The sequence below is a fragment of the Phyllobates terribilis genome, unplaced genomic scaffold, assembly GCF_046119375.1.
Source record: "Phyllobates terribilis strain yellow unplaced genomic scaffold, ASM4611937v1 Scaffold_13__5_contigs__length_258822181, whole genome shotgun sequence".
Taxonomy (NCBI): domain Eukaryota; kingdom Metazoa; phylum Chordata; class Amphibia; order Anura; family Dendrobatidae; genus Phyllobates; species Phyllobates terribilis.
The window spans coordinates 230,227,418-230,254,378 of record NW_027362773.1 but is presented as its reverse complement, the minus strand read 5'-3'; the positions used below and the strand labels follow the sequence as shown (position 1 = coordinate 230,254,378).

Genomic DNA, 26,961 nt, shown 5'->3' with positions numbered 1-26,961 from the left:
CTAACCCCCAGGCAGTTCCGGAGCGTGGTCCTGAGCTCCCTTCTCTCTCTCTGTCTCTGGCCGTTCCCACCAGGGATCCACCTTTGGCCGGCTCCCTCGGGTCTCTTGGTGGTCAAACCTCCTCTGGGTTCCCTGACCCTATACTTGGTGTGCCTTTCTGGTGGATTTGGTGAGGGTCGTGGCAAATCTTGACCACGACCTCCGGTTCCTGGCTGAGGATAAGTGGCCTCCACCAGTTCGGGTTCCGGTACCCGTGTCCGCCAACCCTTCACCCTTTTTGGTCTGATTCTGGGTTCTTAGGGTTCCCTCTGGTCTTCCACTCTGGGCCTTTCTTTCTCCTCTCTCCTCTGCAGCCTTGGCTCTGGAGCTGGGCCCAGCCGGAGCCACAGCTCCCTGTCAGCCCTCCTGGCTGAGCTCCTCTGCTCTGCTCCTCCTCAGACTGACTGACTAAAAAGACCCTGTCCTAAGATGGTGCCCACCTTATATACTCCCTCTATGTGTGAGCCCAGGTGACTAGCACCCAATGAGCTCCTAGCTTTACCCAGAGTACTCCCCCTATCTGCCCCTACACTACTGGGATGTTCCACCCCCCTCCCACTCCAGCCAGGGACAGACGCTGTCGTACCTGCACATATACTTGGTGGGAGTACCGTAGTTCTGTCCCCCGGAAATGGGATGTATGTAGTGCATGCAGCCTACTGAGCTCAGTCCCACACTCCATCCTTACCCGGGAGTGGAATACCACACCTCTGGTTTGAGGTGCAATACCCCTGTAGTAGCCGAGTCCTCAGGGTGCTACATTCCCCCCTGGTAAATCACAGCACGTCCTCGGGCTGTAAAAGAATAAAATATCCAAAAACATACAATTTTTTTTTTTTTTAAACATCCATAACCATATAAAACATTAAACATTATCAGATTTAAACAAGATAAACTTTTTCTTTCATATAAAACTCTTTCATAATAATGTTCTTTGAGTTACTGGCCACTGTGCGCTTGTGACCAGGTAGAAGTGCAACAGTCAGTTCAAGAACAACAGCTTCCTATAAAACCAGTAGGGGGCGCCTTAGAAAGCGCAACTATATACAAGGGGAGGTGGCCGCTCTCAGTCCTCGGCCAGTGGGGAAAAGGAATGGCTGTTCACAGTCCTCAGCCTGTTAAGGGATAGGGGACACACGGGTTTAAGTTCACACTTGTCCCAACGGGAAACATATTTAAATTAGCAGCAGTTCTTATACCCTTACGGATAACTATGTACAGTTCTTTTTTTACCGTACTCTAATAACGGCGTCCTCCTGATGCTTCCTCCCTGTATTCTTCAGACCCGTCCGGGTCCTCTTGTTCCTCCTCATACCGCAGCTCTTCCTCCGTCAACCGGTGTACATGAAGGGCATAGGGTCCTTTGGCACATTGGTGCCGGGTAAAGGTGACCTCATCACCCAGGTATAGGTCACGACCTCTGTGTCCCTCCGGCAGGTGGGACTCGACATCCCTGCGGGTCACGAAGACGTCGCCAGGGGTGCGGTGATCCCGGATGAAGCCCCAACCGTGCTGCAGTTGGAATTTAATTACAGTCCCGGTGGCACGGGGACCGTGGGCTGCACGGGGGTTCCGTCGGGTCCGGCTCTTCTGTTCTGCACTCCTCACTTGCAGCCGCTCCTCGCGGACCCGCCTCTCTCGTCGTTCCCGGTCGAAAACCTCTAATTGCTGCCAGCAGCACTCTGCTCGCTGGGCTGCGGCCGCCCGGGTCTCTTGAGTGAACCCGATGAGGTCTCCTCCAGTGGGGTCCCACGCAAACTGCGCTTCCTCCAGCGAGAGTGGGGTGATCTTGGCGGGCGCCGGAGCCGGGATCAGGGGCTCATCCAGGGGTCTTTCTTTCCGGAGTCGGGGATGGTAGTACTCCGGTGACCACTCAAAGGGCTGCCCATCCGGGCAAATATGCTGGGTTAACAAGTCTTCACCCAGGTGCGGCACTGTGGAGGTTGAGGGCGCGGTGGTGGTAGCGGCGCCCGGGTTCACCAGGCCTTGCGACCAGGCCTGGGGCACCCTGAAGGTGAAGGGCACCGTGAAGACGGCGGCGCCCGGGTGTACTTGACTTTGCGACCAGGCCGGTGGCTCGGTAGAGGGCGCTGTTGGTACTGCGGCGCCCGGGGGTACTCGGCCCTGCGACCAGGCCGGTGGCGTCTCCTGCTTGGCCGCGCTCAGGGTTGAGGCGCGTGACGTCACAAGAGGTGTGGCCGCGGCTCCTGCTTGAGGCCTAGTCTGGAGCGGTAGCGGTGCGGCAACGGGCACGATCGGTGGGATTTCGGGCTCTGCGACGGGGAGCGGGGGTAGGCTTACGGTGGCTGGGCTTGGGGTAGTGACGTCCCCTTTACTTGCCTCCGTCTCTTCAGCTCCCTCTGCGGCGTCGTCTCCGGCCTCCGTCCCTTCTGCATCCTCTTCAGGGGCAGGCGTGCTCCTCGTTGCGGGTGGTGTGCTTCGCTGGCGGGTTCCAGCCTGCTGGGCCATCTCCCTGCTCCACTCCGTCAGCGTTTCTCACTGCACCTGGGCCATCCTCCGTGCGAGGCCCTCCAGCGCGGTCTGTGCACGCTCCCGGTCTCGGGGGAGCTGTGCCAGGATCTCCACCAGGTCTTGTGGAGTGGTAGCTTGCAACAGGCTCCTGACCACAGGGTCGGTGCTGCCTGACTCTCCCTCCATCTCCGGGTACGGCTTCTCCAGACTCCTCCAGGCTGCACCCATCTTCTCTGTTTTGTTCTGTATCCGCCCCCATTGAGGGCGGTCCTGGGGCAACTTGGTGATTGTCAGTTCCAGGGGCAGACCCCCCACGCTGATGGACATCTCAATCATTGCAGTCTCTGCTGGTGGGGGCGGTCTTCGTTTTTGGCGCCATTCTTGGTCCTGGCCCACGATGGGAGGTGGCCTCTTGCCACCCTCTGGCACACCCATAATGGCGTCCGCTCTGCCAGGGCGGGAAATCTTCTCAGATGGCGGGAATCGTCTCCCAGTGGCGGGAAACTCTGTGGATGGCGGGAAAAGACTGCAGATGGCGGGCAAACGGCGGGAACCGATCCGAGATGGCGTCCGATGGCGGGGACCCTCCGGAATTGGCGGGAGACTTCTTTTTGAGGTAAATGTGAACTTTTCTTCAGGCACGCAGTACCCGGTGGTTGCGGGCACGTTATCCTGCCGACTACGCCAAAAGTTGACGCACCCCCTGGGCCATGTTCAGGGGATACCCGGAGCCGGATCTGGATAGGGGTAGTAGTCCTTGTGGCGGTGACCCGGTCCGTGCCCAGGGTGTCAAACTAAGTGGCAGTCTATGGCAGTAGATGTTAACTTGGATGTCGACTACGCCACCCGTTGAGTGCGGCTTTGCAGCCGCCGCTGCAGAACAGTCCGCTGAGGCCGGTGGTATGGGTGCAGCGATGATGGTATAACCCCCAACGGGAGGGGTATGGCCTCAGGGCAGCAGGTGAAGATGATGGGGGTTGTGACGGTGCAGTAAGAAGAGTCAGAGTCAGTAGATGCAGTTTCAGGGTTTTTACTCACGGGTGTTCTCTCAGTCACTCTGGCCTTGAGTGACCACCCGAGCCATGCTGCGTCCACCAGGTCCTGGACTCGGCTAACCCCCAGGCAGTTCCGGAGCGTGGTCCTGAGCTCCCTTCTCTCTCTCTGTCTCTGGCCGTTCCCACCAGGGATCCACCTTTGGCCGGCTCCCTCGGGTCTCTTGGTGGTCAAACCTCCTCTGGGTTCCCTGACCCTATACTTGGTGTGCCTTTCTGGAGGATTTGGTGAGGGTCGTGGCAAATCTTGACCACGACCTCCGGTTCCTGGCTGAGGATAAGTGGCCTCCACCAGTTCAGGTTCCGGTACCCGTGTCCGCCAACCCTTCACCGTTTTTGGTCTGATTCTGGGTTCTTAGGGTTCCCTCTGGTCTTCCACTCTGGGCCTTTCTTTCTCCTCTCTCCTCTTCAGGCTTGGCTCTGGAGCTGGGCCCAGCCGAAGCCACAGCTCCCTGTCAGCCCTCCTGGCTGAGCTCCTCTGCTCTGCTCCTCCTCAGACTGACTGACTAAAAAGACCCTGTCCTAAGATGGTGCCCACCTTATATACTCCCTCTATGTGTGAGCCCAGGTGACTAGCACCCAATGAGCTCCTAGCTTTACCCAGAGTACTCCCCCTATCTGCCCCTACACTACTGGGATGTTCCACCCCCCTCCCACTCCAGCCAGGGACAGACGCTGTCGTACCTGCACATATACTTGGTGGGAGTACCGTAGTTCTGTCCCCCGGAAATGGGATGTATGTAGTGCATGCAGCCTACTGAGCTCAGTCCCACACTCCATCCTTACCCGGGAGTGGAATACCACACCTCTGGTTTGAGGTGCAAAACCCCTGTAGCAGCCGAGTCCTCAGGGTGCTACATAACCAGAAGCAGTGGATGTGAAGTTGTACGGCCTCCATCTTCCTGCTGTCCCCTCAGCACTGCTGTCCCTGCCCTCAGTGGCATACCGCCAATGGCGGCAGGCCACGCCACTGCTATGGGCCCCGTGAGCCAGGGGGGCCCGTGAGCCGGGGGGCCCTGAAGCAGCGGGAGAGCGAGGAGGATAGGGGAATATTGGGGGGAGGGAGGTTGCGGCGGCAGAGGAGCGGGGCACACGCAGTAGCTACCACGTGTGCCCGCTGCTAAAGGGATATGAATATTCCCTCTTCTCCACTCCCATTGGCGTGGAGAAGAGGGAATATTCATTTTCTTTAGTAGCGGGCACGGAGGAGTGCTGAGCTGCAGCGCCTGCTGACTACTAAACAGAATGTATATTCACGCTTCTCCACACCCATAGTCCCGTTGTGGAGAAGAGTGAATGTGCCAGCAGCTCACCTCAGCATCTGAGAGCGCGTGCTGCACAGATGCTGACATGAGCTGCTGGCAGACAGGACACAGCAGCACAGGAGCAGAGGTGAGAAAGTAAGGTGATTATAAGAGTTTATTTTTTTATGTGCAAAGTGATTGGAACACACATACCAGGATTGGGGAATGAGGGGGCCATACATACCAGAATAAGGATGAGGAGCCATGCATACCAGGATTGGGGATGAGGGGTGCCACGCATACCAGGATTGGGAGATGAGGGGGGCCAGACATACCAGGATTGGGGGATAAGGGGTGCCATACATACCAGGATTGGGGAATGAAGAGGCCACACATACTAGGATTGGGGGATGAAGGAGGCCACACATACCAGGATTGGTGAATGAGGAGGCCACACATACTAGGATTGGGGAGGATTGGGGGATGAGGAGGCCATACATGCCAGGATTGGGGGATGAAGGGGCCACGCATACCAGGATTGGGGGATGAGGGGGGCCACACATACCGGGATTGGGGGATTAGGGGGGCCATGCATACCAGGATTGGGGGATGAGGGGGCCACACATACCAGGATTGGGGGATGAGGGGGCCATGCATACCAAGACTGGGGGATGAGGAGGCCCATACATACCAGGATTGGGGGATGAGGAGGCCAATACATACCAGGATTGGGGGGGATTAGGGGCCATGCATACCAGGATTGGGGGGATGAGGGGGCCATGCATACCAGGATGGGGGGATGGGGGGGCCATGCATACCAGGAATGGGGGGATGAAGGGGCCATGCATACCAGGATTGGGGATGAGGGGGCCATGCATACCAGGACTGGGGGATGAGGGGTGCCATACGTATCAGGATTGGGGGATGAGGGGGCCCTGCATACCAGGATTGGGGGATGAGGGGGCCATGCATACCGGGATTGGGGGATGAGGGGTGCCATACGTACCAGGATTGGGGCATGAGGGGAGCCATACATACCAGAATTGGGGGATGAGGGGTGCCATACGTACCAGGATTAGGGCATGAGGGGTGCCATACATACCATGATTGGGAAATTTTCAAGTAGCTGCTGCATTTCCCACCCTAGGCTTAAAATCGTGTCAATACTTTTTCCCAGTATTGTGTGGTAAAATTAGGGGCCTCGGCTTATACTCGGGTCGGCTTATTTAAAATATACGGTATTTTTAAATCTGTGAATACGTGGTGCCCATAATACTGCAGGACTGTGGGGGTGCATTATACTATATGGGGGCTGCATTTTACCCTATGGGTTGTGTAATATACTGCATGGAGGACTATGGGGAGTGCATTATATTCTATGACGGACCATGGGAAGTTCATTATACTATATGGACGATTATTGGGGGTGCATTATACTATATGGAGGATTATGAGTGGCATATTATACTATATGGAAGGCTATGTGGGGCCATTATAATATTTTGAGGGCTATGTGGGGGGCCATTATACTGTATGAAAGCAATTATACAGTGTGAACGTTTGTGTGGGGGCCATCATACTGTTTGGAGGGCTAGTGCGAGCCATTATCATGTATGGAGGGCTGAGTGGGAGTCACAGTTGGGGGATTATACTGTGTTAGGGTCACCATACTTTGCCTTGGGAGTTGAAGTGGGATACAATAGGGTCATTATACTTTGCATGTGGAGGCTAATGTGGAGGAATTCACCATAGGGGTATCATACTGTGTTTGGGGGACACTTTTATTGGCATCATACTTTATGGGGCAATGAAAGAGGAATCTAGGACTTCAGCTGGAGGAAAATTACTATGTAAAGGCTGGAAAGTTGTGAGATCTGCTCTTCTGTGACACAGACAAATATTTGTTTATTCTTTTTTTGGAGGGGCCCCCAATTAGAGCTTCTGCTATGGGGCCCCATGATTTCTATGTAAGCTCCAGCCTGCCCTCCTTTCCTGCAGGCCTGCTCTCATCATTGGCTGCTGAAGCTGCGGCCTCCATCCTCTCCTGAGCAGTGAGCCCCGGCCATCTTCTCCCCTGCGCTCTCACACAGGGGCATGGCTGATGCAGAGCTACCGGGGTACTTTGAACCTCTCACTGATTCCGGGGCCCATCAGGATTCACCAGCTTACAGGTGAGCCAATCGGACCCCAACAATATTACTGTTCATGGCCCTTTTCTAGTTGTGAGGGCCCCCTTCCCCTCGGAGCCCTGATTCAGCTGCACCGGCTATAAGTCCGCCCCTGCGCTTAACCCTTGGCTCTGTCCTCTATACCAGTGTTCTCCATCTCCAGTCCTCAAGGCCCACCAACAGATCATGTTTTCAGGATTTCCTTACTATTAAACAGGTGATGGAATTATTGCCTGTGCAGGTGATGGAATTATCATCTGTGTACTACTAAGGACATCCTGAAGACATGGCCTGTTGGTGGGCCTTGAGAACTGGAGTTGGGGAACCCTGCTCTATACTACATCCTTTACTCTCTAGTGGCTAACAGTGGTAATACTCTCTTGGTGTTGGACTGTCATTATCCTCCTGACCTGTTCCATCTTTACTGTGCCTTTGTTTTCCACTGGGATCTATAAGCCTTTTTTTTATCGATTTTGTATTAGCTTTGCTGACTATTGCTAATTTGCTATATTTTTTCCAATGAATTGCTGTACGGTACATTTTGATACTGTCAGCAAAGACCATGATAATAACGTATTTGATTTTAGAACTTGTATTTTGGAAATACTACCGGTAGTGGAGCATAAAAAATGGATTCATGTTATCTCGCTACAGATATAGTTTCATATGTTTACTACACTATGTTTTGTGTATGAAGGAAGTTCACATATCAGTACCTACTTGAGGAATGTTGTATATATACACATGTATACAGATTTTAAGCATATGCAAAAGTCTTGTGGAAATGTATGTAAAATTGCTGTGTTTCAGTTTTCAATACAATTAATTGAAAAAAAAAATGTATTAGATGGCTATATGTATATGTAATATATATACATATTTTTTTTATGCATATTTTTTACTATTCATTTGTACATCGGTTTATACATTTTTTTAAATTCTGTATTTCACTTTTCTTATACACAGTGTGTCTGAAGAAGGTCTAAACTGAGATGAAAATGTCAGATATGTTCACTGTGGATTACAAATAAATAATCTGTGTTCTACATCATCTTAGTGTTAAGTTCTTCATAGATATTGATATTTCCTGACTATACAACCCTTTTAACTTGCGTTCTGCTTACATGAACTGTCAGGCAGGACTAGATGACCACCAACTAGTAGTCCTTTAGCGATTGGTGGTTGTTTATTAGCCTGTATTCACTGGGTGACTATGGTACAAGATGCACACTGAGTGATCTGTTATACATGCACTGTGAGGGTTCAACAGAGCGTGTGAGGCTCAAAAAGCATAGAAAAAAACTGAGTAGTTGTGGCCGAATGGTTCAGACGATGGGCTTGAAATCCATTAGTGTCTCCCTACGTAGGTTCAAATCCTTCTGACTATGTCTATGTTCAAGTAGTATTTTGACAATTATCTCAGTAGAACAGTTCCCACCTTCCTTAGTCTATCCCACACAATTGTGGTCTGTGATCTCTGGATCGGATTTGTAGAACCAACCTGACAGCATCTAAAGATCTTATTTTGGTTAGTTGGCCTGGCACGTCATCACATGTGCATCACGCCGCTAATCAAAACAAGTCCCGCAGGTGCCTCCAGGTAAGAGGTGCTTGTCCAGAGGCCACAGACCACTGATGTGGCTTATATACTGGGACATGCGCTTCCATATGCACAAACTCTACTTGAATTATCTCTCAGGTAGAACTTTTTACCACACAATGAAAAATCTTTAGTGACTTCTGGATGAGCAGCTTTCTAACAGTATAAGTTTTACAATTATTTATTCTCTCCCTTTTTTCCTGCTAATAATTCCAGCACTCAAATTAGTAGCCAATTTTCATCAACATTTTAAAACTGTCCTAATTGTGATGTCGTTGAACTCTAGGCACACTTGTGGATTGAAAGGTTTAAAGAGCTTTAAAGACTGTTTTTGACGCGCCCCCTGGGCTGTGGGGTACCCGGAGCCGGGCCTGTAGATGCTGGGGGTTGTAGTCACCGTGGCGGTGACCCGGTCTGTGACCCAGGGCGGTCAAACCAGGGTAGTCTATGTGTATCTGTTATATATAGTCCGACTACGCCACCTGTGGAATGCGGTTATTGGGAACCGCCGCTGCGGAGCAGTCCGCTGAAGCTGGTGGTATGTGCAGCAGGGTGATGTAACTCCCCACAGGAGGAGTGGAGCTTCAGGGCAGTGTATATGGATGATGGTGGTGGTAGTGCAAGGTATCAGTAATGACAACACAGAGTCTTTGCAGTGCAGTCCCAGGGTCTTTACTGTTGGCAATTATATGGGCCCCAACGGGAGTACCGGCTAGTGATGAGGGCCTGATCAGTCTGGGAACAATCCTAGAGTCCTCCTGGCCAGGTGGAGTTGTAGGCCTGCCGTTCTGACTATACTCTTTGGCTATCCCGCTTATAGTCATGTTGTAGCCCACGTCCCTGAGTGTAACGTGCTGCGCTCACCCGTATGGCTGGCGACTTGGACCTTGTGGATTCCTCGCTCCTCTGTGGCGGTACGGGTCCTTTCGTGTGGCTGAGCCTCCGGGTTTCTGATGGGCCAGGAGACCTGCAATCCCCTGCCCTGCGGTATCTGCTGCTGGGTATGCAATCCCCACAGCCTCGGACTCCGGTGTCTGGTCCTCTGTGGATACTATCCAGGATGAGCTAACTCCAGCTCCAGTCCCTGGCTCTTTACTCCTTCGTGTCCTACTTGACTTCACACACTGACTAAAATAACCCCGCCCCCAGATCCAGTTGCCAAGGGGAGGAATTCCCCTTGCTGGCCTGGAGCCAGGAAAGTGTTGCATGTATTGTGTTCCTGACCAGGAAACCCCTGCTTGCTTCCAGACATGGTATCACCTCTTTTGAGGGAAGCAATACCACTGTGGCAACCAGACCCACTGGGGTGCCACATTTTCATCATCATAAATGATTTGATTAACATGCTCTTTTCTTTGGTTTCACCACAAGAAGAAACAGCCAAGTCAGTTTCCTGTCTGGTTCCATGGTGTAATGGTTAGCATTCTGGACTTTGTATCTACTGATCTGAGTTCAAATCTCAGTGAATCCTGACCTTTTTTTTCAGCTCAAAGGTGTCATCTTTTACGTTCACATCGAGTCCTCATACGCTCAAAGTTCAACATGAAAAAGAACGTCAAAATCCACTTGCCAAATGCCAAAAAACACTTGAATGGTCCAAGGATCCATGGACTGATCACTTTGAATACTATGGCCAAGGCTATCTATCAAGGAGGTTTAGTTAAAATTGACTTCAGGAAACAAAATTCATACCTTCTACAAGTGCTTCTCATTAAATTAGAATAACATTCAATAGTTAATTTATTTCAGTTCTTCAATCCAAATAGTGAAACTCATATTATATAGAGTCATTACAATTAGAGTGATCTATTTCAAGAGTTTATTTCTGTTAATGTTGATTACAGTCAATGAAAACACAAAAGTCATTATCTCAGTAAATTAGAATAATTAATAGTATAATAGCGAGTATGTTCTGTACTGAGTATGCTCGGGCGAGCTCCGGGTAGTTACAGCTGCTCGGTGATGTGTTTGAATCGCTCCCGTGTGCATGATTTGCAACTGTTTGACAGCTTTATTACATGTGAGGAATGTGTAAGAAATAGACATTCCTCACATGTAATAAAACTGTCAAACAGTCGCAAATCATGCACACGGGAGCGATTCAAACATATCACCGAGCAGCTGTAAATACTCGGAGCTCGGCCCGAGCATACTCGGCGAAAGGGTTAATAGAACATACTCGCTCAACACTAATAATTAACAAAAAACACCAGCAAAGGCTTCCTAAGCGTTTGAAAAGGTCCCTTAGTCTTTTTCAGTAGGCTCCAAAATCATGGGGAAGACTGCTGACTTGACAGATGTCCAGAAGGTAGTCATTGACACACTCCACAAGGAGGGTAAGCCACAAAAGTTAATTGCTAAATAAGCTGGCTGTTTACAGAGTGCTGTATGTAAGCATATTAATGGAAAGTTGAGTGTAAGGAAAAAGTGTGGTAGAAAAAGGTGCACAAGCAACCGGGATTACCGTAGCCTTGAAAGGATTGTTAAGAAAAGGCCATTAAAAAATTTGGGGGAGATTCACAAGGAGTGGACTACTACTGGAGTCATTGCTTCAAGAACCACCACACACAGACGTATCCAGGACATGGGCTACTAGTGTCGCATTCCTTGTGTCAAGCCACAGAATAAAGTCCTTTAATTGAAATAAACACACAATTCTTTATTGTTCTAAATGAAACCATACTTACCATCACGCCCATTCCAGCTGAAGCCAATGTCTTCTGCAATAAAAGTAAAATAATAAACCAACATCATAATAATAATAATAATCTTTATTTACATAGTGCCAACATATTCCGCAGCGCTTAACAATTCACAGGTTCATGTACAACAGACATGAGTAACAGAGCTAAAGATAATACAATAATTACAGCAAAAATAATGACGACCCTGCTCCTAAGAGCTTACAATCTACAATGAGGTGGGGGTGACACAAAGTACAATGGCTTATTTACAAGGATGGTCCAGCCATCTTGAGGGGATGAGGGATAGATAAAGGCTGCATGAGCTCATCACCAGCCAGTATCTGTAGTGCTTTTTGGTTCGGTGGAGACTTATGTTTGGAGAAATAAGGAATGGGCTATAAGAATATAAAAGGACTTTGATTAGGGAACGTGATAGGCCACCCTAAATAGATGTGTTTTTAGGGAGCGCCTAAAACTGTGTAAGTTGTGGTTCATCCTAATTTCTTGGGGTAGAGCATTCCAAAGAATAGGTGCAGCTCGGGAGAAGTCTTGAAGCCGGGAGTGGGAGGTACGGATTAGTGCGGATGTTAGTCGAAAGTCGCTTGCAGAGCGTAGAAAACTGGTAGGCCGATAAACAGAGATGAGGGAAGAGATGTAGGGGGGTGCCACACTGTGGACAGCTTTGTGGGTGAGAACAAGCAATTTAAATTGAATCCTATAATTCATGGGCAGCCAGTGCAATGACTGGCACAGAGCGGAAGCGTCTGAGTAACGATTAGTCAGATAGATGACCCTGGCTGCAGCATTAAGGATGGACTGGAGGGGGGAAAGTCGAGTGAGGGGGAGGCCAATTAAGAGAGAGTTACAGTAGTCAAGGTGGGAGTGGATCAGGGCAACAGTGAGGGTTTTTGTTGTTTCCAAGGTGAGAAAGGGGCGGATTCTAGAAATGTTCTTCAGGTGCAAGTGACAAGAGCGGGCAAGAGATTGTATGTAGAAGGTGAAGGAGAGATTGGTGTCAAACACAACGCCCAGACAACGCGCCTGCTGGCTCGGCATTATTGTGGTGCCACACACGGAGAGAGAGATGTCAGATTTAGAGAGGTGAGTAGACGGCGGGAACAGAAGAAGTTCAGTTTTTGAGAGGTTGAGTTGCAGATAGAGAGCAGACATGATTTTAGAAACTGCGGCCAGACAGTCACTGGTGTTCTGTAGTACAGCGGGGGTAAGGTCAGGGGATGAGGTGTATAGTTGTGTGTCATCAGCATAAAGATGATACTGCAAACCAAATTTGCTGATTGTCTGTCCAATTGGGGCTGTGTAGAGAGAGAAGAGAAGCGGGCCAAGGACTGAACCCTGAGGAACCCCAATAGTGAGAGGAAGAGGGGAAGAAGTGGAGCCAGCGAACAATTCACTGATAGAGCGGTCAGATAGGTAGGAGGAGAACCAGGAGAGAGCAGTATCCTTTATGCCGATTGAGTGGAGCATAGAGAGTAGGAGGTGGTGGTCAACGGTGTCAAAGGCTGCAGAGAGGTCAAGAAGAATGAGCAAAGAGTGGTCACCATTACGTTTTGCTGTCAGAAGGTCATTGGTTACTTTGATGAGTGCAGTTTCTATAGAATGTAGAGGGCGGAAGCCGGACTGTGATGGGTCTAGAAGAGAGTGAGTGGAGAGGTAGCTGGTAAGGCGGGAGTAGACCAGGCGCTCCAAGAGTTTAGAGATGAAGGGAAGATTGGAGACTGGTCTGTAGTTGTTTGTGCAGGAAGGGTCAAGAGAGGGCTTTTTTAATAATGGAGTAATGATGGAGTGTTTGAAGGAGGAGGGGAAGATACCAGAAGAGAGGGAGAGGTTGAAGATTTTAGTTAGGCGAGTAGTGACGACTGAAGAAAGAGATTGGAGTAGATGTGAGGGGATGGGGTCAGTGGTGCATGTGGTGGGATGAGAAGAAGAGAGGAGCCTGGTGACTTCGTCTTCTGTGACTGGGTCAAATGTGGAGAGGGATCCAGTGGGGATGTGGGGGGGGGATGGGAGTCACGGCACTTTGTGGCTGGGAGCTGATTTCCTGATGGATGGTGTCTATTTCCTCTGTGAAATAGGAGGCCAGGTCCTCGGCACAAATGTCCATGGTGGGGGCCTGCGCTTTAGGACTGAGGAGGGAGTGAAAGGTATAGAAGAGTTTTTTGGGATTGTTGGATAGTGAGGAGATCAGGGTGGTGAAGTAGGTCTGTTTGGCGAGGTGAAGGGCAGAGTTATATGTTTTTAACATAAATTTGTAGTGGATAAAGTTTTCTAGTGTGCGAGTTTTCCTCCATAGGCATTCGGCACTTCTAGAGCATCGCTGGAGAAATCGGGTTTGCGGTGTGAGCCAGGGCTGTTTTACTCTGTGTTTAGAGGTTCTGAGGGTGGGGGGCGCTAATTGGTCCAGCATGCTTCTGAGAGTGTCATTGTAGTGGTTTACAGCCAGATCAGGACAGGAAAAGGAGGAGATTGGGGACAGTGATGAGTGAAGGGAGTCTGTAAGTGTATGAGGGTTAATGGCTTGTAGATTTCTTAACCTTTCCATGGTTCCCAGGACAGCTCCAGCTCTGCTACATTCACATGACAGGCTGGATCGCAGCCGAAAGCTGCCATCCAGCTTGCCATGCCGCAGACACTGAGAAGCGCAGGCATGCTTGCGCTCCTCAGTGTCTGGCTTTGACAGCATCCAGATGAGCCGAGTTCATGTCCAATGAACTGAGCTCACCTCATGCACGTCACTGACAGCGTGGGAGAATTCTCCTGCGCATGCGGTGAGCGTGAGAGAATTCTCCTGCGCTCACTTCAATGAACTCAGCTCACCTCATGCACGTCACTGACAGCGTGGGAAAATTCTCCTGCACTTGCCGTGAGCGTGAAAGTATTCTCCTGGGCTCACGGCAAGCGCAGGAGAATTTTCCCACGCTGTCAGTGACGTGCATGAGGTGAGCTGAGTTCAATGAACCGCTTGCCGCATCGTATGGATGCGCCATTTCTGGGGCGGCTGACGGCTGGTGTTTCTAGCCTGGGAGGGGATCAATATTAATGGCACCCTTCCTGGGCTATTAATATCAGCCCCCAGCTGTCTGCCTAGCCTTTGCTAGCTATTAAAATAGGGGGGACCCCACGTCATTTTTCTGGGTGGTCCCCCATTTTAATAGCTAGTAAAGGCTAGGTATTCAGCTGGGGGCTGATATTAGTAGCCGGGGAAGCTCCGTGGGTATTACCTCCTTCCCAGGCTTCATACATCTGCCTCAGCCGTCTGCTTAACCTCCGCAAGAGACTAAAATTACGGGGAACCCCACGCCAATTTTTTTTTAAATAAATCCTTTATTTTAATACTAAATGACAAGTACAGTAATCAACACTATCACTGTACTTATTATATATGTGACTGACATGTTTCTATCTATCTAATCTATGTGTGATGCTCTATTCTTTCTGTTCGAAATTGTCGGGTACCTATGCTGAATTGCCGGCCGGCTTTTTTAAAGAGACGGTGCATGAAAACACTATTATTTTTTTAAATAAATCCTTTAACACTAAATGACAAGTACAGTAACCAACACTGTCACAGTACTTCTTATATATGTGACTGACATGTTTCTATCTATCTATCACAGTACTTCTTATATATGTGACTGACATGTTTCTATCTATCTAATCTATGTGTGATGCTCTATTCTTTTCTGTTCTAAATTGTCGGGTAGCGGTGTATGCCGCTGATGAATTGCCGGCTGGCTTTTTTAAAGATAGTGCCTTCTGAGCAGTTTGTCAGCTTTGGAAACTTTTGAAGGTGTTTTGTATGTGTTTTTATTTGCCTGCCATTGGTTTTAACGGTGTTCGACGGTGTTCGACAGTGTTCTAAGGTGTTCGACGAACAGTTCCACGAACATCCTGGTGTTCGACCAACCGAACCGAACCCGAACACTACGGGTTTGGCTCAACACTACTCCACAACAGGCAGGAACAAGCAATGTGGTGGCCACAGATACAAGGCGGGTAACCGTTCCCTGGAATACCAACAGAACAGAAGTTGCTTTTGACGCGCCTCCTGGGCCTGTGTTGTGGATGCACGTGTGCGGGAGTACCCTGGAGCCGGATCGCTGGGGGTTGTAGTCTTCCATGGCGGTGACCCGGTCCGTGCCCAGAGCGGTCAAACCAGTGGCAGTCTTAGTGCAATAACAAATGTCCGACTACACCACCCGTGGATTGCGGTCAGTGGGGGACCGCCGCTGCGCTGCAGACCGCTGAGGCTGATGTTGTTTGCGCAGCCGAGTATGGGATAACTCCCCACGGGAGAAGTATTGCCTCAGGGCAGCTAGTGTGGAAGATGGGAGTGATGGTGTGAGCGTCCCAGTACTAATGGTGCTGGTGCGGCGATGAAACACAGAGACGTGTGGTGTAGTTTCCAATGCTTTACTCACAGTTCTCATCCAGGTCACTTGTGCACATGAAGGACCGCCTGAGCCGTGCTGCGTTCACCAGGCAAGGGGCTCGACCAACTCCCAGGCAATTCCAGAGCGTGGCACAGGGCTCCCTTCTCTTCCCTTCTCTGGCCGTCCTCACCAGTGACCCACCTTTGTCCAGCTTCCTCGGGCCTTCTCTTGGCGAAACCTATCTCCGGTTTCCCTGACCCTATGTGGTATGCTTTCCTGGTGGATGTAGTGAGGGGTCGCACCAAGATGTGGTCACAACCTCCGGTCCTTGGCTGAGGAATCTGTTGCCTCCACCAATTTGGGTCCCGGTACCCTGCTCTGCCAACCCTTCACCCGCAATCTCCTGGGCCTTTGGGGTTCCTTCTGCCTTCGTGTCTCTGGGCCTTTCTCTGTGTTCCAGTTCCTTGTTTCCTTTCTTACTTCCTTTGCTGTTCCTTCTCTTCTCTCTCTCTCTCAGGCCACGGCCTCCTGACAAGGCCTGCCCGTGGAGCAGAGCCCATGCAGCAGCTCTGCTCCCTGTCAGCCCTCTCTGGCTCAACTCCTCTCTTCTTCTCCTGACTGAACTGACTGAACGAACTGACTCTAAGATAGTGCCCACCTTATATACCTCCTTCTAACACCCGAGCCCAGGTGACTAGCAACCAATGGGCTCTTACCTATGCCCAGAGACCCACCCCTATCTGCTCCTACACCACTGGGTTTTCCTCCCCCTCCCCACTCCAGCCAGGGACAGAAGCTGTCGTGCCTGCACTTCTGTGGGAGCACCATTGAGCTGTCCCTCGGAAATGGGGTGTGTGTGGTGCATGCAGGCTAACGAGCTGTAGGTGGTGATTTCCCTTTCTATTTCCTGTCCTGAACCTTTCCTATATAATCAATAACTCAAGTTTGGGAAAATAATACAAATGTTTAATAACAAGAAAAACAAGATAATAATAAGGCAATTCAATTAACAATTTACAATCGAACCTTTCTTCAATGTCCTCTAATTAGATAAAATACAAATACAATCATAAGTATACTTAGCAATGATCCTTCATGGCAGAGAGAGAGAGAGAGAGATAGTCTTGACTCTACTTCATTTATACTAAAAATTTCACATCCACACCCACATACAACCCACGACTCCGCCCTTCTTCTCCGGTATCTTCTGTGGCAAATATCCAATCATCTTCAGGGTAGTATGAGCATTGTCATTGGCTGCATTGGTCAACACCTTCCTGCAGATGGCACTCTTGTACTTCTGGAAGAAAGTCCTTGTGTAGGTTCAACTCCATTTGGGCTGGCTCCAAGATGTTCATCAAAAGCATTGTGCACCAATATACATATCCATAGGCTGAAGACAGGATGTCTACCTCAGGAGCAATGGTATACAATTCAAATCCACAGGGGCAGTGTACATATGTAGATTACACTAGGACACACAAACAGGATCTGTATTCAAGTTCACCACAGAAGGTGTGTGTACCTGTATCATCCAGGAGGCTGGAGGGCCTATACTCATTCCATATGTAGATGCAACCTTTACTTTATCACTAAAACAAAGGACATCACACAAAGAACACCGGCCTTTTCGCCTAGCAGGTTCACAACCTTGTACCTAGTGTCTCTTGATAGAGTCCTGGAAATATCCAGCACTCAAAGTTCAGTCATTCCTATGATATATATATATATATTGTACCTGTTGGCCTCCAACATGCCCCCCTTTGTGTCTGAATGACACATAACTTTTAAGGAGCCACAAATCCGGAATCCTCTTCGCCACCATAGTTAATTCTTCTTCTTAGGGCAAGGAGTTTTTTTTAACACATTCACTCATCATTTGCCAACATTTACTCCAAAAAAAAAAAAAAAAAAAAAAAAAAATTAACTTTGTAATAGCTTGATTTCTAATAGGACATTGAAGGAGGCATATATAAAAAAAATACACATCAAATTGTACATATGATCGTCACATCACACAAAAAAAAAAAAATCATTTAGATCAACCAACAAACAATAACATAATATAATTTCCTATAGGTTTCGCTTTGGAATCAAACAATCTTTCTTACTGTGCCCTCTTCTGCCGCAGTTCTCACATATTACAATTTCTTCTAATTCAATGGGAATTTGTACATTTGTGTCACATGATGCAATTTTGACACTGGCTTGTTCTTTTATAGTTAAACTCTGTACCTTTTTATATAGGTAACGGGTTACACAGCACATGTATATTTGAAAAAGCGATACAATTACAGAAACAACAAGTAATATGACAATTGGGTGGATTAAATAATTCAGTATGCCATTTGCCGCATTTGAATGACCAAATATTACCTCCCACCAATAGCCCTTGGCATTATTTTCTAATAGATGGGTAACTTCCTTTAGTTCATTTTGGTCATGATGTAATAGAATTGTGGCATTTGCCTTTTCTTGATTAAGCTTCATCAATAAATATTCATCCTTATTAAATTTTACCAACCATTCTCCAAGTTCTTTTCCCATTCCTAGGCTTAAGGCTTGCAAATTAACTGGAGTGTGATATTTCAGATCCACTGACAGATTAGCAATAGTAGGAATTGCGTAAACCCAGTTGGGTGTCTTGATTTCTGTAACCCCACTAAGAGTGCACCATGCTCCCCTGGTTACAGATGTCATTACAGAACAATGTTGTGTTGTTATAGATACATTGGTAGTATTTAGGAGGAAGAAACAAATTCTTTGATGCCCTAGATAGAAGATTGGTGCTTTGTCTTTTGAGATTGATTCCCCATCTAGAATACACGTGGATGAATTACTCCAGCATTTGTCTTCAACCAACCTAAACTGTCCTGGCGTACATAAAATATTATGATTCCTTTGTATACAAAGTGAAATGTCAACCTGTTTCCATCTTCCATTTTTCCTAATCACCTGAGGATGTTCTAATCTCGGGTGTAATAATGTAGAATCTCCAGTTAAAATACCAATTGAACTAACTCTATGCATGAGCTCTAAAGGTGACTTAGTATATGGAATAAATGAAGAAGCATAGCATTTCTCAAAGTCATAGTTGCTGCACCCAACCCACGTGTTCACCCACCATTTAGAATGTGTAAAGCTCATGAGTTCAGGTAACACAGTAATTGCTTGAGACAACCATTCAAATGGCCACTGTCCATCATAAATGGACTGTACCGCTAACTTAATGTTAGTTGATAATTCCATTTGTCCTTGTGTACAGACTAGAGCCCAAGACATATTTCTACCTCTAGTCAGTGTATCTTCCATTAATTCTTTAAAGTGTTGGATAAAATCTTTCGCTACCCCGATATAAGTGTTTACATGATCTTGTTGTAAATTGTTAATTATATCATTGATTTTTCTTTGTACTTCAAAACCTTTCTTGCTATTGGTCGCTATATCTACAAGTTTTGTCCTTAAACTACTGATGTCAGCTTCGTTAATTACACCCATACCTGTTCCTAATCCTCCCAACAGTGCGCTGAAAGTATCCCTTCGCCCTCTGTCATTCCTCGAATTAAATAGTTTATGCTGGTGTTTTATCCGATTTTCTGCATTCTTAGTGGTAAACCACCGATATAGTGCATGTACATGATTTAGCGTATATCCTGCACAAATTGGATAGTAGGTCTTTATCAACCATAGAGAGATATTAACTCGCCAAGTAACAAATGCATATTGAACGGCACTAGCAATGGTTTGAGTAGAATCTAGGTTGACCTGTAAAGGGTGGCCTTCTTCTAAGTACATTGTCCGTTGATTGCTGTCAGATTCATTGGACACGCATGGTTTGATTTGATCTGGAGCAGCATCAATAATGTGCATCTCACCTATTTCTACTTCTGATGTTCCACATGCCCAATAACCAACCATTTCCCTATAGGATTTATATGGTTTAGATAGTGAACCAATTATATAATTTTGCCCTTGCTGAACTGACATCTCAACCTCTGTGGAATCTCCAATGCACGCCTCACGATATGTTAAGGTGACCCTTTTTGGCCTGAACATTGGGTGTATATTATTATGCCAATATATTCCACATACAAACAAATATTCTCCTTCCTTTAAGTTGTCACTAAAGGACCCATAATCTATCCCCTTTTGTTCATTCTTGTTGGGTAACTTAGACTCTTCCCCCAACCAGTACCCAGTTTCATTTACATATATTGTAGCCATCATAAATGGTTGCAGTGATCTTGGATCTATATTTTGTACACCTTCCATATATGTTAACCTCTGGGTACTAGAACTGTGATTGACTCTCCCAAATGAAAAGACAACACTATACTGATTGCTGGGACCCTGATAATATCTCCCAGTTACCCTTTTACCCTCTGGTATCAGTCTCACTGTCCTACTTTTAACACCATTATTTTTATAGTTAGAATCTGCATCAATGTTTATGTCTGGGTGTGTAAATAATACGTTCCCATATTCCTCGTTAGGTAATATACCCTGATCGATATCTCCAGAGTGTTCAATGTGAGTTGATTCCATAGCATTGATGATCCCAATTGACAACAAAATTGCTGCAATTCCAATATCCAGAATCCAGAAATTTCCATCTTTTAATTCACGCTTCATTTAGGATCCTGGAAAACAAGAACAAGAGCGGCATCAAATTCTTATCAGTTATATCCGTTTACACTGATCTGCATGAACCCACTTTTCTATATCCCTTCTCTTCATGCATTTGACGCTTTTCTTCTCTACTCGTTTAACTTTTACCACCTGTTCACTCAGCGTCACAGTTACCACATAAGGTCCTGTCCAATTTGCATCCCATGAAGATTTGGGTGCAAAATTCTTTACCCTCACCCTGTCACCTAGTTGTAATTTTATTGGTGGCTTGCCTGCTTCTTCCTTTGCCTTTGGAGCCATATTGGCAGCTGCAAAATTTAAATATTTTTGCACTTGCTCCTGTAACTGAATCAGGAATTTTTCCTTCTCTGCACTTTCTCTCATGGGAGTACTAAGTTTGGGATCTGCAGGATGGCAAAGGTTCATTACTCTACCAGTCATTAACTGATATGGGGTGATTGCTGTGCTCTTTGCATCTGTGCCCCGTATTGCCAGTAGAATTGCAGGCAGGTGACATAACCAACTATTTCCTGATTGCAACACCATTTTCTTTAATCTCTCTTTTAAAGTCCGATTCATTCTTTCTACCATCCCAGATGATTGTGGATGATATGAGACATGAAACTTCTGTTCTACATTCAACATTTCACACATATTAGTCATGATTTTGCCAGTGAAATGTGTACCTCTGTCTGACTCAATGACTTTTGGGAATCCCCATCTTGAGAAAACTTCCCTCCATAATGCAGTTGCTGCTGCGGTAGCAGTGTCCTTCCTTATGGGCAAAGCTTCCACCCATTTGGAAAAAACATCAACTATCACTAGCAGGTACCAATAACCTCCTGGAGCACTTGGCAAGGGACCAACAAAGTCAATTTGTAATCTCTCCCATGGCCCCTCAGCCAAAGGCACCCTGGAAAGCACAGGTCTTTGTCCCCTCGGCCTAGGGTTCATTTGGGCACAGATTAAACATTCTTGGATAATTTCTGTAATAGTGCACTGCCAACAGATTCCTAACACAATCATCAAATCCTATTTCAACAGGACTTAACAACCTTGATAGGTATCCAACAGGAACCCATTTTCCTTGCCTCTCCTGCAGCAATACAGCCGTAATTGCTATCACAGAGGCATGAACCTGTAATGCAAAAGGTAGATCTGGGTTTGGATTGCTCAGACCAGGTGCTTGAGTGAGGCTGATTTTCAACCTTACAAAAGCTCCTTCATGCTCTTCCATCCATTCAAGTGGATCAGCTTCTCCCTTATCACCTTTTAGGAGTTCATAGAGGGGTTTTGCTTTCTCAGCAAATCCCTCTATGAAATCTCTGGAAAATCCGACAAGTCCCAAGAACTGTCTCATTCCTGTTTTTGTGTTTGGCCTAGGCAACTTCCTAATAGTTTCACATTTGTTGGGGTCAGGAATTCTCCCCCCTTTTGAAACTATCACTCCCAAAAATGACACAGACTCTCTCATCAGCTGGGCCTTGTTAGGATTAAGTTTGAGACCTGCCTTCTCAAGGAGTGTTAACAGCTCATTCAACAATGTGTAGTGCTGATCTTTTGTGTCAGTTTGGAGCAGAAGGTCATCTACATATTGTACAATGCAATCAGGTTCTGAAAAAGATGACAAAATTTCAACCATACACTTATGAAAGTAGGTAGAACTGGACCTGAATCCTTGTGGCAACCGACAAAATGTTAATTGTTTCCCTTGAAATGTGAAAGCAAATTTGTATTGACAGTCAGGGTGTAAGGGAATGGAGAAATATCCATTTGAGATGTCTATTGATGAATATACTGTGGAGGAGGGTTTGAGTGCTGTCATCATGTCAGGCATTTTGGCAACCACATTAGTGACAGGAGGGGTACACTTGTTTAAAGCTCTGTAGTCCAATGTCGGACGCCAACCATTTGGTTTCTTAACTGGCCATAGCGGCGCATTATTGGTGGATTGGCATTCCCTGATGACATTTTGAATCAGCAAATCATCCAGTATTCTCTTAATGTAGGGGACTGACTCTGGTGGTATTTTATACTGCCTTTGGGGTGGGGGATCAGGACCCTCTACCATTACTACCATGTTGGATACTTTGCCACATTGGGTTTTTGAATTTGCCCACACACTGTTATGTTGCCACAAGATGTCAGCCAATATTTCATCATCTGTTCTCAATATCATGGCTGGATCTAAAGATTGAGCACCTTTGATGGAATCAATACCATAATTGTCAGTAACCATTTTTAAACAGCCTTTATACCGTGATCCTCTCCACAACATCCAGTTGCATAAATCAAGAATAAGTCCATATTCCTTCATAACATCTGACCCAATAATGGTACCTTCATGTGTTGGTGAAAGATATAAGCCATGCTCAACACATAGATCTCCCAGGTTTATTGTCACTGGTAAAGATTGTTCTGAAGATACTAACTGTCCTCCAAACCCTCTCAGAAAAATGTGTTTACCACCAGGGTCTTTAATCAAATCCAGATTAGTCAAACTGACAGCAGCCCCTGTATCCAGTAAAATGTTTGTACGATGGCCCCCTACCGTACCCTGAATACGGGGTCTCCCGCCCTTGTCCCTGCTAAGCTGACTCACTAGGGACAACACTGGGGCCTGACATCCCTATTGTTTTACATAAGGATTTGTTGGAGGTGGGGTCTTTAATTCCTCTGGCTTTTCTGCCATTGCCTTCCCAATCTTCCTCAGTTCATCCAGAAGTGGGCCATATAATGTAACTTCAGGAAGACTATGCTCTCCATCCCTTGCATTATTTGGTTCTTGTCTTTGCTTCCTATTATTAAAAGGTCTATTATTGATAACTCTTCTACTACTTCTACATTCTTTCATAGTGTGACCTGTGTAACCACATTTATAACATTTTCCAACAAACCTTACTTTGCCTTCATTTTTGACTACCTCTGATATCCTCTTTTGGGGCTTGTTGTCATGACTTGTATCCTGAATCCAATCCTTTAATATATTTACAAAGGCTTGATAGGAATTTGCATTCCTCAAGGCAACCTTTGTTGGATAATCAACAAAAGTGCATTTGTTAGCCATTGAATATAGAAAACTGCTATCATCAGGAGACAGGTCAGGGCAGTTATAGGTAGAACGATATAATGTCAAATATTCACTGCAAAAAATAATTGGATCATCTCCTCTATTTAATTTTGCATTTTCTAAGGCATTAGTACCTCTCATATCTCGTCCCCCCATAACTCTCTTTAATTCCTGTACTCTGTCACTAGCATTTCCCCAATTACATTCAAGATCTGCAGATAATCCTCTGTGAGCTCCTACAGGGGGCTGCAGTTTTTCACAAAGTTGAGATGGGAGCCATACCCGAAGTAAGGCACATGCAGCTCTATTACCCAGACTGTATTGAGTCACTACTGCCTCTAACTTATTGGAAAGACTAATGGCTGAGGCACTTGTATTAAATTTTCCTAATATCTGGCATAGATTTGTCTTATCCTGTATGGATAGTGTTGTGGATTGGACTAAATTGTTGCTGTTACTAAGCAAATTGTCTCTCCTTTGTCTGCTTCCTCCTGACTCAGGAGTAAAGAGAGAGGAACTATGATCTGGGTTATCCTCAGGGTTATCAGCCATGCACACAGGCTGCTCCTCCCCTCTTTTCCAATCTCTTTCCTTCTGATCAGCAGACTTGCACATTTGATTACAATAACAATGGTTATTCCCTCTAGTACATTCTTGTGATTTCAAGGACATAATACAATGTTCTTTTAGCTCCAATTTTACATTAGCATCATGCAACTGGTTCCTAAGTATTGTCATATCGTCATTATACTCTGCTTCCTTTCCTTCTAGCAAAGCAATACGCTGTTCCCTAAGTTTACATCTCTCCTTATACTCCTCCAGCTTATCTTCTAATTCACAATTTTGGTAATTCATATTGTCTACCTCATCCCTTAGATCTTCACACTCACAATTATGATCTTCAGCACTAGCAATAGCCAGACTGACTTCCTGTTCAATTTTGTCCACTTCACCTCTTAATTGAGCTTTCTCTGAATACCAGTGCAATTCCTTTTGCTCTGCAATTCCTTTCATCTTCAACAACATACACAAAACATTTGCTAACTTCTCTTTCTTTGCTTTCTTTTTCAACAATTTACTTTTGTTATCATTCTGCCCTTCACATTGTTTCATAATGTCATTAAACTGATGTGTCAATGCATCATCTGCACAAGTACTGAACTGAGCAGAGGCATATTTTTCAATAAATTTACTGACTATTTCCATGTTAATTACGTCCAACTATTTTCACAGAAGACAACAAAAATAAACAAATCTGCTTTCCAAACAAAAATTACAAATTAACTAAACACAATACAGAAACCAGTGAATATCACTTCACTAAAACAGGGACTCAAGATTGAATATAATCTTTTCCCTTAGGCAATTACTGCCACAGTCTTGTGACTTTACCTATCATCAACTACAGATCCAAGATCCAGGCCAAGAGTGATCTCCTATTGAAGCATAAGGCTACTTCCCCTTAACATGAGATTTAGACTTTTAACCTCTACCTCACTTTCTTCTCAGAGATGTCTGGTTTTACCCTTTAGATCTTATGAGAACTTCAATGAACAGGGTGCTACCCTAACTTTACCGGCAACAATTCAACAAACAAATAAACAATCCACTAAACATATAGACAAACAGGCCTGAACCTAGCAGAAAGATATTGATCAACATAAAATATAATGAATGTATAAAATCTAATTAAAGGAATGTATGCTTACCAGATAAGCGCGTCCGCTCACTGATGAAGAATATCACAGAACTTCCAGTTAATATCTTAGGCGTTTCAGTTTCCACGAACCCGCGTGTCACTTGTCCACCGATAAGATATTCTCCTTGAGTCTGTCTCCTTGAAGAAGAGGTTTTCTTGCCTGGTCTAGGAACCGGATTTTCTCAGGCACTTGGTTGAAACAGTTGGGAACTTCTAGGTTCTGCGTAGAATGTTGTTTTTCCACGATCCACTGGGGTGCCAAATGTAGGTGGTGATTTCCCTTTCTATTTCCTGTCCTGAACCTTTCCTATATAATCAATAACTCAAGTTTGGGAAAATAATACAAATGTTTAATAACAAGAAAAACAAGATAATAATAAGGCAATTCAATTAACAATTTACAATCGAACCTTTCTTCAATGTCCTCTAATTAGATAAAATACAAATACAATCATAAGTATACTTAGCAATGATCCTTCATGGCAGAGAGAGAGAGAGAGAGATAGTCTTGACTCTACTTCATTTATACTAAAAATTTCACATCCACACCCACATACAACCCACGACTCCGCCCTTCTTCTCCGGTATCTTCTGTGGCAAATATCCAATCATCTTCAGGGTAGTATGAGCATTGTCATTGGCTGCATTGGTCAACACCTTCCTGCAGATGGCACTCTTGTACTTCTGGAAGAAAGTCCTTGTGTAGGTTCAACTCCATTTGGGCTGGCTCCAAGATGTTCATCAAAAGCATTGTGCACCAATATACAAAGCCATAGGCTGAAGACAGGATGTCTACCTCAGGAGCAATGGTATACAATTCAAATCCACAGGGGCAGTGTACATATGTAGATTACACTAGGACACAAAAACAGGATCTGTATTCAAGTTCACCACAGAAGGTGTGTGTACCTGTATCATCCAGGAGGCTGGAGGGCCTATACTCATTCCATATGTAGATGCAACCTTTACTTTATCACTAAAACAAAGGACATCACACAAAGAACACCGGCCTTTTCGCCTAGCAGGTTCACAACCTTGTACCTAGTGTCTCTTGATAGAGTCCTGGAAATATCCAGCACTCAAAGTTCAGTCATTCCTATGATATATATATATATTGTACCTGTTGGCCTCCAACACGAGCCCTAGTCCACACTCCATCCTTATCCGGGAGTGGAATATCACACCTCTGGTTCGAGGTGCAATACCCCTGTAGCAGCCGAGCCCTCGGGGTGCTACACTTTTACAACTGTTAGGTCTTCCCGAGTCTGGTTCTGTTTTAAAGACTCTGCAGATAACCCCAAAAAGGCCATTTGCACCATCTGCCAGGCTAGCATCAGCAGGGTTAGCAAAACTGGCAGCCAGACCACCACCCACATGACAGCAAAGCACCTGACTTAATGGGCCAAACGCCATGGTCCAGAAACAGTGTCTGCGGGTGACACTACTGCTTGTTCCACAGTTGTGCATGCAAGCCAATCCCCTGTCCATGGCGCATGCGAAGATGCCTCCTGCTCTGTACCCTTTGTTGCACACTCTCAACTAGCACCATCAGCAACCACGTCCACGTACTTGTCCCAGCACAGCATTCAGTTCTCCTTACCCCAGTCCTTGGAACGCAAACAAAAATACGCAGGTAACGCCCCACAACACACACTACTAAATTCACACATTTCGGTAATGCTTGCGCTCGAAATGTTGCCTCTTGGCACAGAACACGTCCTCCCGACGCTGAAGATTGTGGGCCCTGGGTCAATCAGGGTTGCCCCTACATTCTACAGCTCCTTCACCTCCTCCTCTGCTGAAACTAATATGCTTAGGTGACAAACCACACACCGCTAAAGAGTTGTGGACAGACTGAAACAGCAGGCAGATCTATGGCTGTCACCGCTGAACCTACAGCTAGGCATGGTTGT

General features: G+C 46.4%; 1 protein-coding gene across 1 annotated transcript; it reads right to left on the bottom strand.

The window, feature by feature from the left end:
* Nucleotides 1-22,418: 22,418 nt before the first annotated feature.
* LOC141174678 (posterior protein-like) lies at nucleotides 22,419-24,668 on the bottom strand. Its single transcript, XM_073659600.1, has one exon. The coding sequence runs from the start codon at nucleotides 24,553-24,555 to the stop codon at nucleotides 22,909-22,911; it is 1,647 nt and encodes a 548-aa protein (XP_073515701.1). The 5' UTR covers nucleotides 24,556-24,668; the 3' UTR covers nucleotides 22,419-22,908.
* Between the last annotated feature and the right edge of the window lie 2,293 nt (nucleotides 24,669-26,961).

What these genes read in the sequence shown, in the direction of transcription:
- LOC141174678 (XM_073659600.1), bottom strand. Translation starts at nt 24,555, where the DNA reads ATGGAAATAGTCAGTAAATTTATTGAAAAATATGCCTCTGCTCAGTTC.